Source organism: Rhincodon typus, chromosome 30 (genome assembly GCF_021869965.1).
Source record: "Rhincodon typus isolate 14 chromosome 30, sRhiTyp1.1, whole genome shotgun sequence".
Lineage (NCBI taxonomy): Eukaryota > Metazoa > Chordata > Chondrichthyes > Orectolobiformes > Rhincodontidae > Rhincodon > Rhincodon typus.
Genome location: NC_063361.1, coordinates 37,890,047 through 37,900,440, shown reverse-complemented (window position 1 = coordinate 37,900,440; position 10,394 = coordinate 37,890,047). Strand labels below are relative to the sequence as shown.

The following is a 10,394-nucleotide window of genomic DNA, read 5'->3' as shown; positions in this document are numbered from 1 at the left end:
TTTTGGGAAAGGGGGTGTCTGTGAGAGGGGAATTAGTCTAGAATGGGTTTGGTGGGATCTGCTAGAGGGACAGTGGTCTAGACTGGGTTTTGGGGGTCTGTGAGAGGGGTGTTAGTCTAGAAAGGGTTTGAAGGGGTCTGTCAGAGGAGCAGTGGTCTACACTGGGTTTTTGGAGGGGTTCTGTGAGAGGGGTATTAATCTAGACAAGGTTTGAGGGGCTCTGTGAGAGGGGCATTTGTTTGACAGTGAGAGGGACGTTGGTCTAGACAGTGTTTTGGGGGGTTCTGTAAGCGGGACGTTGGTCTAGACAGGATTTGGAATGTGTGGATGAGAATTGTAAGTTTTTGAAGGGTTTCAGGGTAAAGTCTGAGATAAGACCAGGTTTATTGAATTCACCACCTGTGCATCATTCGTGCAGCCTTCCCCCAGCCTCCATATAATTCCTGACCAATGGATTCCATCATTAAACAACGCTGACTTCTTCTTCCCAGCCTGAATCTCCAGGTGCTGCTCGTCGATGGAATTGTCCCCATGTTTAGCAAGTTAAAGGAATTCTCACAGGCAATGCAACGTCTAATGAGAGGGTTAAAGGCACAAAACATGTGGCTCTTTCCCTCTCTTTATCCCCCTCCCCCTTTTTATCATTGTTTCCAATTGATGTAATTCATCTTTCTATTGTTTGTGCATTTCTGTATTAAACTCATTGCATTAATAGTTTGGTTGTTTAGCTTTGTTAAGGATTGATTGTGACTGTAAGATTGTGAGTTAACCCACACCTTCACCACTCCATATCCATGATTTGCAGCTATAGAGACATTCTCTGATGTGACCCTGTGAGCAGATTCCCCTGGTGCTTGCTGTAGTGCCAGGGCACTGTCCTTGGTCAATGCCAATCATGCTGCCTGATCTCTAGCACAGCCTTCTGTTAAATCTGCTTGGAATTGCTCCTTGAAAACCCGCTCAGTGACCCCCATTTGGGTTCCACAAGGACCACTCAGCTCCTGACTTCATTCCAGCCTTGGTTCAAACAAAAGAGTTGAATTCTAGAGGAGAGGTTAGAGTGACAGTGTTTGATATCAAGGCTGCATTTGACTGAGTGTGGCATCAAGGAGCCCTGGCAAAACTGGAATCAATGGGTGTCAGGGGCCAAACTCTCTGATGGTTGAGGACATACGTGGCACATAGGAAGATGGTTGTGGTTGTTGGAGGTCAGACATCTCAGCTCCAGGACACCTCTGCAGGAGTTCCTCGGGGTAGTGTCCTGGGCCCAACCATCTTCAGCTGCTTCATTATAAGCTCAGAACTGGGGATGTTCAATGATAATTGCACAATATTCAGCACTATATGTCTCTCCTCAGAGACTGAAGCAGTTCATGTTCAAATGCAACAAGATCTGGACAATATCCAGATTAGCTTTAAAAATGGCAAGAAACACACAAGTGCCAGGCATTGACCATCTCCAAAACAAGAAAATCTAACCATCACTTCTAACATTCAATGGTGTTAGCATCACTCAATGCCCCAGTCAGCATCCTGGGGGTTACTATTGACCAGAAACTGAAGTGGACTAGCCACATAAATACTGTGGCCACAAGGACACATCAGAGGCTAGGAATATTGCAACAAGTAACTCACCTCCTGACTCCCCAAAGTTTGTCCATCATCTACAAGGCACGAGTCAGGAGGAATGTGTTGGAATGCTCCCCATTTGCCTGGATGGGTGTAGCTCCAACAACGCTCAACAATCAACATCTTGCAGGACAAAGCAGCCCACTTGATTGGCACCACATCCACAACCTTCAATATTCACTCCCTTCACCACTCATGAAACAGAGGAATCTTTGCCCAAATCACCCCTTGTGGTTCAGTTGGTAAAATTTTCATCTTTCATTCTTCTACACTCAAGACAATCCTGCATCCCATGAATCAACTGACTGAACCTTCTCTGAACTTCTTCCAAAGTAAACATATTGTTCCTTATTTAAGAACAATCTGAATTCTCTCTCTGTAGCATTGTGGGTGAACCTACAACACATGAACTGCAGCTGTTCTAGAAGGCATCTCACCACCACCTTCTCAGGGGCAGCTGGGACAGGCAATAAATGCTGGGCCAGACAGGAATGCCCACATACCATGAAAGAATTTGGTAAAACTGTGCCCTGTGCATTTTTAGATGTCCCATACATTTGAAGCATAACTTTAATAATCCTTTTTATAATCATTCCTTTGAAATAACAGCATTCTATTTTCCTTTCTAGTTGCTTGCTGTATCTACTTGCTTGGTTTTTATGATTCAAATACAAGGACAACAAAATCCCTCTGTATCAAAGGCATTCTGCAGTCACTCATCCATTTACTGAGGGAGCGCTGCTCTGTTGCCAGGCCTTGAGTCCTAGAGATCTACAGCTCAGAAAAAGGTCTTTCAGCCCACCTGGTCAAAAGCAACCCCCTAATGGTTCTAATCCCATTTTCTCACACTTGGCCCATAACTGTGTTTTATCTTGGCATTTCAGGTGTACATCTAAATACGCATCAATGTTATAAGGGTTTCTGCCTCTCCCATCCTTACAGGCAGTGAGTTCTAGATTCCCACCACTTTCTGGGCAAAAAAAGGTTTTCCTCACATCCCCTCTAAACCTCCTGCCCCTTATCTTAAATCTATAGCCCCTTGTCACTGACCCCTCCATTAAGGGGGGAAGGTATGTCCTTCATAATTTTATACATTTCTGTCATGTCCCCTCTCAATCTTCTCTGCTTTAAAAAAAGCATCTCTAATCTGTCCAATCTTTTCTCATAACTGAAACTCTCCAGCCCAGGCAACGTCCTGGTAAATCTCCTCTGAACACTGTCCAATGCTATCACATCCCTCCTATAATGTGGATTCCAGAAGTGCATACAGTACTCTAGCTGTGGGCTAACCTATGTTTTATACAGTTCCACCATCACCTCCCTGCTCTTAAACTCTATGCCTCAGCTAATAAAGACAAATATACTATATGCCTTCATAATCACTTTATCCAGCTGTCCTTATACCTTAAGGAACCGGTTTAAATGCACATCAAGGTCCCTCTGTTTCCCAGGGTCCTACCATTCATCATGTATTCCCTTGCCTTGTTTGTGCAGCCCAAGTGCGTCACCTCACATTTATCTGGACTGAATTCAATTTGCCGCTGATCAGCCCATCTGACCAGCCCAAATCTTCTGTAATCACTATTTACCAGTCCACCAATTTTCATATCAACCATGAACTTACTGACCAGCCCTCCTACATTCAAGTCTAATTTATATAAACCACAAACAGCAAGGGCCCCAACACTAACCACTTTGAGCCAGACAGACTTCCAGTTGGAAAAAACACCTCTCAGTCATCACCCTCTGCTTCCTGAAACTCAGCCAATTGTGGATCCCATTAGCCAAACTTCCCTGGATGCCATGGGCTCTTTTCTTCGCTATCAGTTTCCCAGGCCAGACCTGATCAAAAGCCTTTCTGAAGTCCAAGGAGAATACATAAAAAGCAATGCTCTCTCCTGTACACCTGGTCACCTCTTCAAAAAATTCAATCATGTTGGTCAGACATGAGCTCCCCTTAACAAAACCCATGCTGTTCTTGATTAATCCCTGCCTCTCTAAATGCAGATTAATCCTGTCCCTCAGAATTGCTTTCGATAGTTTCCCCACCACTGAGGTCAGACTGAATGACCTGTAGTTTCCTGGTTTATCGCTTGCTCCCTTCTTGAAGAATGTTACCACATCAACTGTCCTCCAGTCCTCTGGTACCTCTCCTGTGGCCAGACAGAAGTTGAACATTATTGCCAGTGCCCTGCTATACCCTCCCTTATCGCAAGCCACCGCCTGGGATACATTTCATCTGGTCCTTGAGATTTATCCACTTTTTAGTCTGCTAGATCACTCAGAACCTCCTATGTTAATTTTCTTTATTGTATCACAGACCTTCTCCCTGATTTCTAAACCCATATCATAGTGAACATGACACAAAGAATCCATTAGAACTGAGCACCTGCAGCATTGTCTGAATTTTTCACACGTGACATTTAACTGAGGTTGTGGGTGCCCTCTCAGGTGGATGCTAGGCAATTGTCTTGAACAGTATTGCACACTAACAAGAATTTAGCTCCAAAATTTGATTAGTACAGCAAATGTTTTATTATTCACCCCTATGGGACCAGGAGCATGCTGGTTGATCAGATATTCCAGTCGATGAAGAGGTCCACATAATCAGTGTAAAAAGACACTAAGTAACAGAAACCTAATTCAAGGGGTATACATGTCACTGTTATTGTTATTTACAGCATAAATCATTTAAATAATAATGCGATTTTGTCTTAAATATAACTTACTGGCAGAAAGCCTTCTCACTCACACTCTCAACTGACTACTCGGACATTATAGAGATCATGATAATACAGTAAACATTTGGTATTTCAGATATATAATTTCTGCCAGCTTATCAAGAGTGCTGATTCATAAGGCGCCAGTTAAAACAAAATTTGTTGTAGCACAAGCCCAAAATGCTGAAGTGATTTTGAATATATGTGGCTTGTACTAAACAGTGGTGAGAGTTAGACACACAAGCAAGAGAATAATTTTATCATTTTTATTTCAAGTGTAATTTAAAGGATTCTGCTTCAAGCTTCACTTCAAGAACCCAACTGTTGCCAAAAAAAATCAGAAACTGCAAAGTCAGTTCCCTGAAATCGAATCAATCTTTCATCTCAGTCAAAACCATCGCTCCAGCAGAGAACGGACTGCTTCACACAAGCTCAGTTACATTAGGACAACTAACTAACTGCTGATCTAAGAGTGTCACTTGGTAACAGTAGATGCAGACATCATAGATGAGAACTAAGTAGGGTTTGCAAATCCTAGGCAGTGGGATCTTTCACAAGCTAAGCTTATAATGTGGCTTCTGCTGCAGCAAGTTAGTTCAGTGTAATAGAACCATCCTTCGCCTTTCTAAACTTAACTTTCTCTCTCTCTCTGTCCCAACATTATTTGGCTGTTGGTTTCTGTGGCAGAAACATTAAACACAACGAACAGGGCTTCCACACTCTGAGCTGACTATACTGCTCACTGTTCCAACTAATTTCTAGATATAGCCTGACATTAGGAACCCAACTCAATGTGTCCAGAGTAAGAAGTTGTGACAGATGCCTGATTTCTCAGTTGTCTGTCAACTCTGGACTGTGTTCCTGGGGAGGGAGGTGTTTCTCCCACAAGATCAGATTCTGAATGTTCAATGGAGTTGCTTTTCACAGATATTAAGCTCTGGTCCCCGGTTCAGCTTGATCGGGGAGTAAACTCCCAGTAACAGGGAGGGGTCCTGCAGGGGAAGCCAGGGGAAGGGTAAGTGTGGTTATCTGCAGCAAAAGCAGGTCAAAGTGCACTGATAACACAGAGCAATGTGAAATATGCTTTTTCCTGTGTCTGACATAATCATGTTGGTCAAAATCACACCAGGTGTTCAGGAAAGGTGGTTGTGGAGTTGCTGCACAGTCTAACTCACAATCAAACAAAACTTAACATGAAAGTAACAATGGGATCACAGCATTTCCATCTTCCGTTCAATTCCCACGTACTTCAGTGCATCAGCCTGACTATACCTGAAACAGAAACACAACAGGCAGTTTATCAGGGGGGTAGCACATGCCTGTTCTCAACTGATCCCATTAGTATTGGAATGAGATTGGACCTCACTGATACCCTTCTGATTGGACTTTTTAATTATTTTTATTTTTCAGTTTGCATAAATCAGAAACTGTACTCTAATTACAACAGGAAGAGGGAATGAGAGATAAATGTAATAGGGAAAGAAAACGGCCAAAATTAGCATCAGTTTGACATGCAAAGTCGGGTAAATGAAGTTAGTGAGCTGCAGGATCAGACAGCCATATCTTACTGTACACACCATTGTGTTTATGGAGACCTAGTTTAAAGAGGGAAAGCACTGGGAATAAACCTTCCTGAATCTCTTACAACCAGGAAAGAGGGAAGAAAGGAAAGGAGGAGGGAGTGGCAAAATTGATTAAGGAGAGATTACAGTGTTGGAAAGAGGCACTGCCCTCTAGGAGTGAAGGACAGAATCTATTTGGTTAGATTTAAGACACAATAGAGGGTGCCAAAATGTGGCAGGGTGTGTTATCCAGACCATCACTGTAAATATAGAGAGGAACCAAATTTACAAGGAAATTATAGAGAGGGACAAAAGCTATGGCATAGTTATGACTAAAATACTTTATAATCACAGCATCGGGGACCTGGGTTTGATTCCACCCTTGGGCTGTGTGGAATTTGCACATTCTCCCTGTGTCTGCGTGGGTTAATGCTGGGTGCTCTGGTTTCCTCCCCCAGTCCAAAGATGTGCAGGTTAGGTGGATTGACTGGGCTAAATTGCTCATAGTATCCAGGGATGTGCAGGTTAGGGGGATTGGCCATGGGAAGTGCAGGGTTACAGGGATAGAGCACAGGAGTGGGTGTGCCTGGGATGCTCAGAGGATCAGTGTGGACTCAAAGGGCTGAATGGCCTGCTTCCACATTGAACTGATTGTATATTCCATAAACTGGGGTATAATTGTGTAAAGGACAGAAAGCAGGAAGAATTTCTGCTGTGCCTTCAGGTGAATTTTGTATATTAGTAACAGTCCAATCCATTGGAGAAGGAGATTGTCATATCTCACTGGGGGAAACAAGCCAGAAATCAAGATCTGTTATTCCCAGAGTCATCACAAAGATTATGGATTCTACAGAAGCATGCACAATTCCCTAATTAATCAAAGTTTCAGGTCCAGGTTGTCAGAAACATAAACTGGGCTTTTGTATGTAACAGGAATTACTATTTAATACAAATAAATAGACTATACCAACAGGTAGGCAATAATGAACCATTGGCATGTAGCTCCACAAGTTAAAACTGTAACCAACTTATAAAACCCCCCTGGCACACATACATACAAACATATACAAACAGGAGAAAAAGCCACAGGTGTTATCAGTGAAGGGAAAGCCTGGGAAAGCAGTTCAGTCGCCCCTATTCATTGGATTTGCTGAGATGATTCTTGTGCTGATCAGAATGCTGCTTCTCAATTGGCTTTCTCTGGAAACTTTCACTTGTTTGCAGGAGGCACAGGGTGGCTGGACCATACTCATAAAGGTCTCTGACGTATTATTTAAAATAAATTGTTTTTCTTCTGGCTTAAAGTAGTTTTTACTGCAGAGAACAGAAAGACAGCTCCTGAGCTTGTAGAGATCAAAGACTTCTCACTGTCTTGTTCACAGCCCCAAGGTGGTTGGCTACCTGACAGCCAATTATATAGTTGTTGCCAGCCAGTAAACTTTTGTCATCAATAATTGGTAATTAAGCCTCAGACCTTTGTTGCTGGCTGAATCTCCATTTTGTACACAGCTCCTGGCTCAACTCACCTGCAAACTATGCTTCAACTTCCTGTATGCAGGTACGGCAAGTAATAAGGAAGGCAAATGGAATTTTGGCATATATTTGTCAAGGAATAGAGCACAAAAATACTGTTGTTGCAACTGTACAAGGCATTGGTCAGACCACCTCTGGAATACTGCATACAGTTTTGATCCCTTTACTTGGGAGGGATGTAATTGCATTGGAAGCAGTTCACAGAAGGTTCACTAGATTAATTCCAGAGATGAATGGTCCATCTTCTGAAGACTAATTGAGCAGTTTAGGCCCATACTCACTAGAATTATAAGGAAGGGAGGACATCTAATTCTAGTAGTACAGGTAGTTCTGCTATAACACATGTTTCATTAACACAAATTGGTTATAACACAATTGATGAATAGTGGATCCTGTTTGGATAATATGAACTTTCTGCTGTATAGGTATAACCACTTCCCTGTAACGCGATTTTCTAAGGTGGTTTTCTATAGCACGACTTTCTATAGTGCGAGGTCACACAAGAAAGCAACTATCACATTATAGGAGAACTACCTGTAGATCCAGTAGTGTAAGCTGATGTGATGTACATGGGCTTCCAAAAGCCAGATCACAGGCTTGCTGGCAAAGTTGAAGCCCACAGGATAAAAGCACAGTAGCAGTGGGATGTAAAGTTAGATTAGTCACAGGAAACGGAAAGCTTTGGTGAACGTTTTCCACCTGGAGGAAGGCAGAGAATGGGTTTTCCCAGGGACCAGTTTTATAATCATAGCATTTCCTGATCTTTGTAAATGGCCTGCAAACAGGAATACAGAGTAACACAAATCTGCAGGGACTGAGGAGAATAATAAGAAATGACTGTGGTCCAACTGTGCTGTTCTCCTTCAACGGTTTATGAAGATTTAATGTGACCTTTTACCTGTAATCGAAGAATAATTCCTCGCCGGTGTGGATCATTCTTTTTGCAAATATCCCAATTCGGTGATCACCATTCACCATGACAACTGGAAGAAGAGAAATTGAGTTTACCAATGTACAGGAGGCATTGTCCATCTTCATGGGTCAGAGGTCAAGGAGTTGGGAATCACAGGTGTGATGGCAGGGGTTTGAGTTGGCAGTGCCAGGTCTGTAAGGTCACAGACTGGTGGTTATGTGGGTAAAGGGAGCCTTTCAGTTTGTCACAGGTCATGAATGGTCACAAGGTCCAAGGTCTCAGGCTCAGAGAGCCTTGGCACTTTTTGAAATGAGTGAATTTCCACTTTCCTTGTCACACCATAGGCACTCTCTTCATGACACTTGATTCCCCTCCATACCCTCCATCCTCGCCTGACCCACCCCTAACTGCCCCGCTCCATTTACCCTCTCCCTCAAAACTCTTCCACATCCCGGCTCCCCCACCCCACCATCATGGGGTTTCTGAATCCTTACCTTTCGCGTAGCAGTTAGGATTGACAGAGTGATTTGCAAAACGGATTTTGTTTCCTTTGCGAGTTGCATCAACAACAAAATCTAGAAAATGGGTAATGAAAGCATTAATGAGGCAGGAGCCTGTCACATCCCCAGCACCCAGCCTTCATTATCCCTACCTTTCAGACAGTCTCAGACGTTAGAGGTGTGAGAGGTTATCTCACTGAAACATAGGATCCTGAGGGTAGATGCTACAAGGGTTTTTCCCTGTATGGGAAAATCCATAACTAGGGAACACTGTTTAAAAACAATGTTTTCCTCATCTCAGACAAAAGCTCAGCAGGTCTGGCAGTGTCTGTGGAGACACGAACAGAGTTAATGTTTCGAATCCAGTAATGACACCCACTTTGGAATTTGTTCTCTCAGGAGCTAATCTTTGAATTCTCTTCCTTACACAGCAATGGAGACTAGGTTATTTTCCCTTTCTTTGCTCCAATACGGAATGTGGGAATTGCTGGCAAGGCTGGCATTTGTTGCCCATTCTTAAGCTTGGCATTTGTTGCCCATTCTTAATTGCCCTTCAACTGATCAGCTGTCTTGGCCAGTTCATACGGCAGTTAAGAGTCAACCACATTGTTGTGAGTCTAAAGTGACAAATAATGCAGACGAGGTAAAGACAGCAGATTTCCTTCACTGTAGGTCATTAGTAACTCACATGAGCATTTCACCACTATTGACAGTGTTTACATGATTATGATTGGACTAGTTTTTATTTAAATTCCAGCTTTTGGTTACCCTGGCGGGATTCAAACCCCAGAACCTTAAGCTAAGTTTCTGGTTCGGTGACGTTAGCCTCTGCACCACCACTTCCTCATATTAAATATAGATAGTTAAGTAGATTCAAGGTGGGGTGGGATTTTTAATGGATGAGGGAATTGGAGGTTTTCTGGGCTGGAGTAAAGGCCACAATAACATCGGTCATGAGATAATCCCTAAAGATGATTTGATGTGTGAAGGGAAGCACCTCCTGGTCACTGGACTCACAGCTGAGCTCATGCTGCAGTCACATGTTGGATCCAAGTGTCCAACACGATTCCAGAGGTGGAGAATCGGAAAATTCACTCCATGGCAGCACAATCTTGCTGTGTGTATCCCGACTTTCCAGTCCCTGATACCATTCTCTGTCCCCAGGATCACCTCAAATACACAACACGCAGAACAGATTACCAGCAATCTGCAGTCACCACTGACCATTGTTTAGATTGAAGAGGAAACTGGACATGTATTTATCATAGACTTTCCCACGACGATCTGCTTCATCCTGAGAAATTATCTGCAAGGAGCCAAATCAGGGATTAGTAACTATCCCACAGTGAATGTAAACCTCCAGAGTAGCCCACGCAGTCTCTCACCTCCTGCCAGTTCCAACATGATCAATGTTACACAGTCTAGGATGGCACAGATACACTCAGTCCAGGTCCCACACGGTCAGGATACACTCAGTCCAGGGCCCGCATGGTCAGGATAGACTCAGTCCAGGTCCCGCACGGTCAGGATACACTCA

The 10,394-nt window shown here is 43.3% G+C and overlaps 1 protein-coding gene across 1 annotated transcript in view; it reads right to left on the bottom strand.

Moving 5' to 3' along the window:
* Positions 1 to 4,140: 4,140 nt before the first annotated feature.
* ezh1 (enhancer of zeste 1 polycomb repressive complex 2 subunit) overlaps positions 4,141 to 10,394 on the bottom strand; it is a 21,749-nt gene continuing 15,495 nt past the window's right edge. Inside the window, exons 8-11 of the mRNA XM_048614435.1 lie at positions 10,082 to 10,163; positions 8,852 to 8,932; positions 8,343 to 8,427; positions 4,141 to 5,621 (exon numbers count right to left, since the gene is read on the bottom strand). Of these exons, the coding sequence (XP_048470392.1) occupies positions 5,561 to 5,621; positions 8,343 to 8,427; positions 8,852 to 8,932; positions 10,082 to 10,163 (309 nt within the window). The 3' untranslated portion in view covers positions 4,141 to 5,560. The remainder of the gene's footprint in view (positions 5,622 to 8,342; positions 8,428 to 8,851; positions 8,933 to 10,081; positions 10,164 to 10,394) is intronic.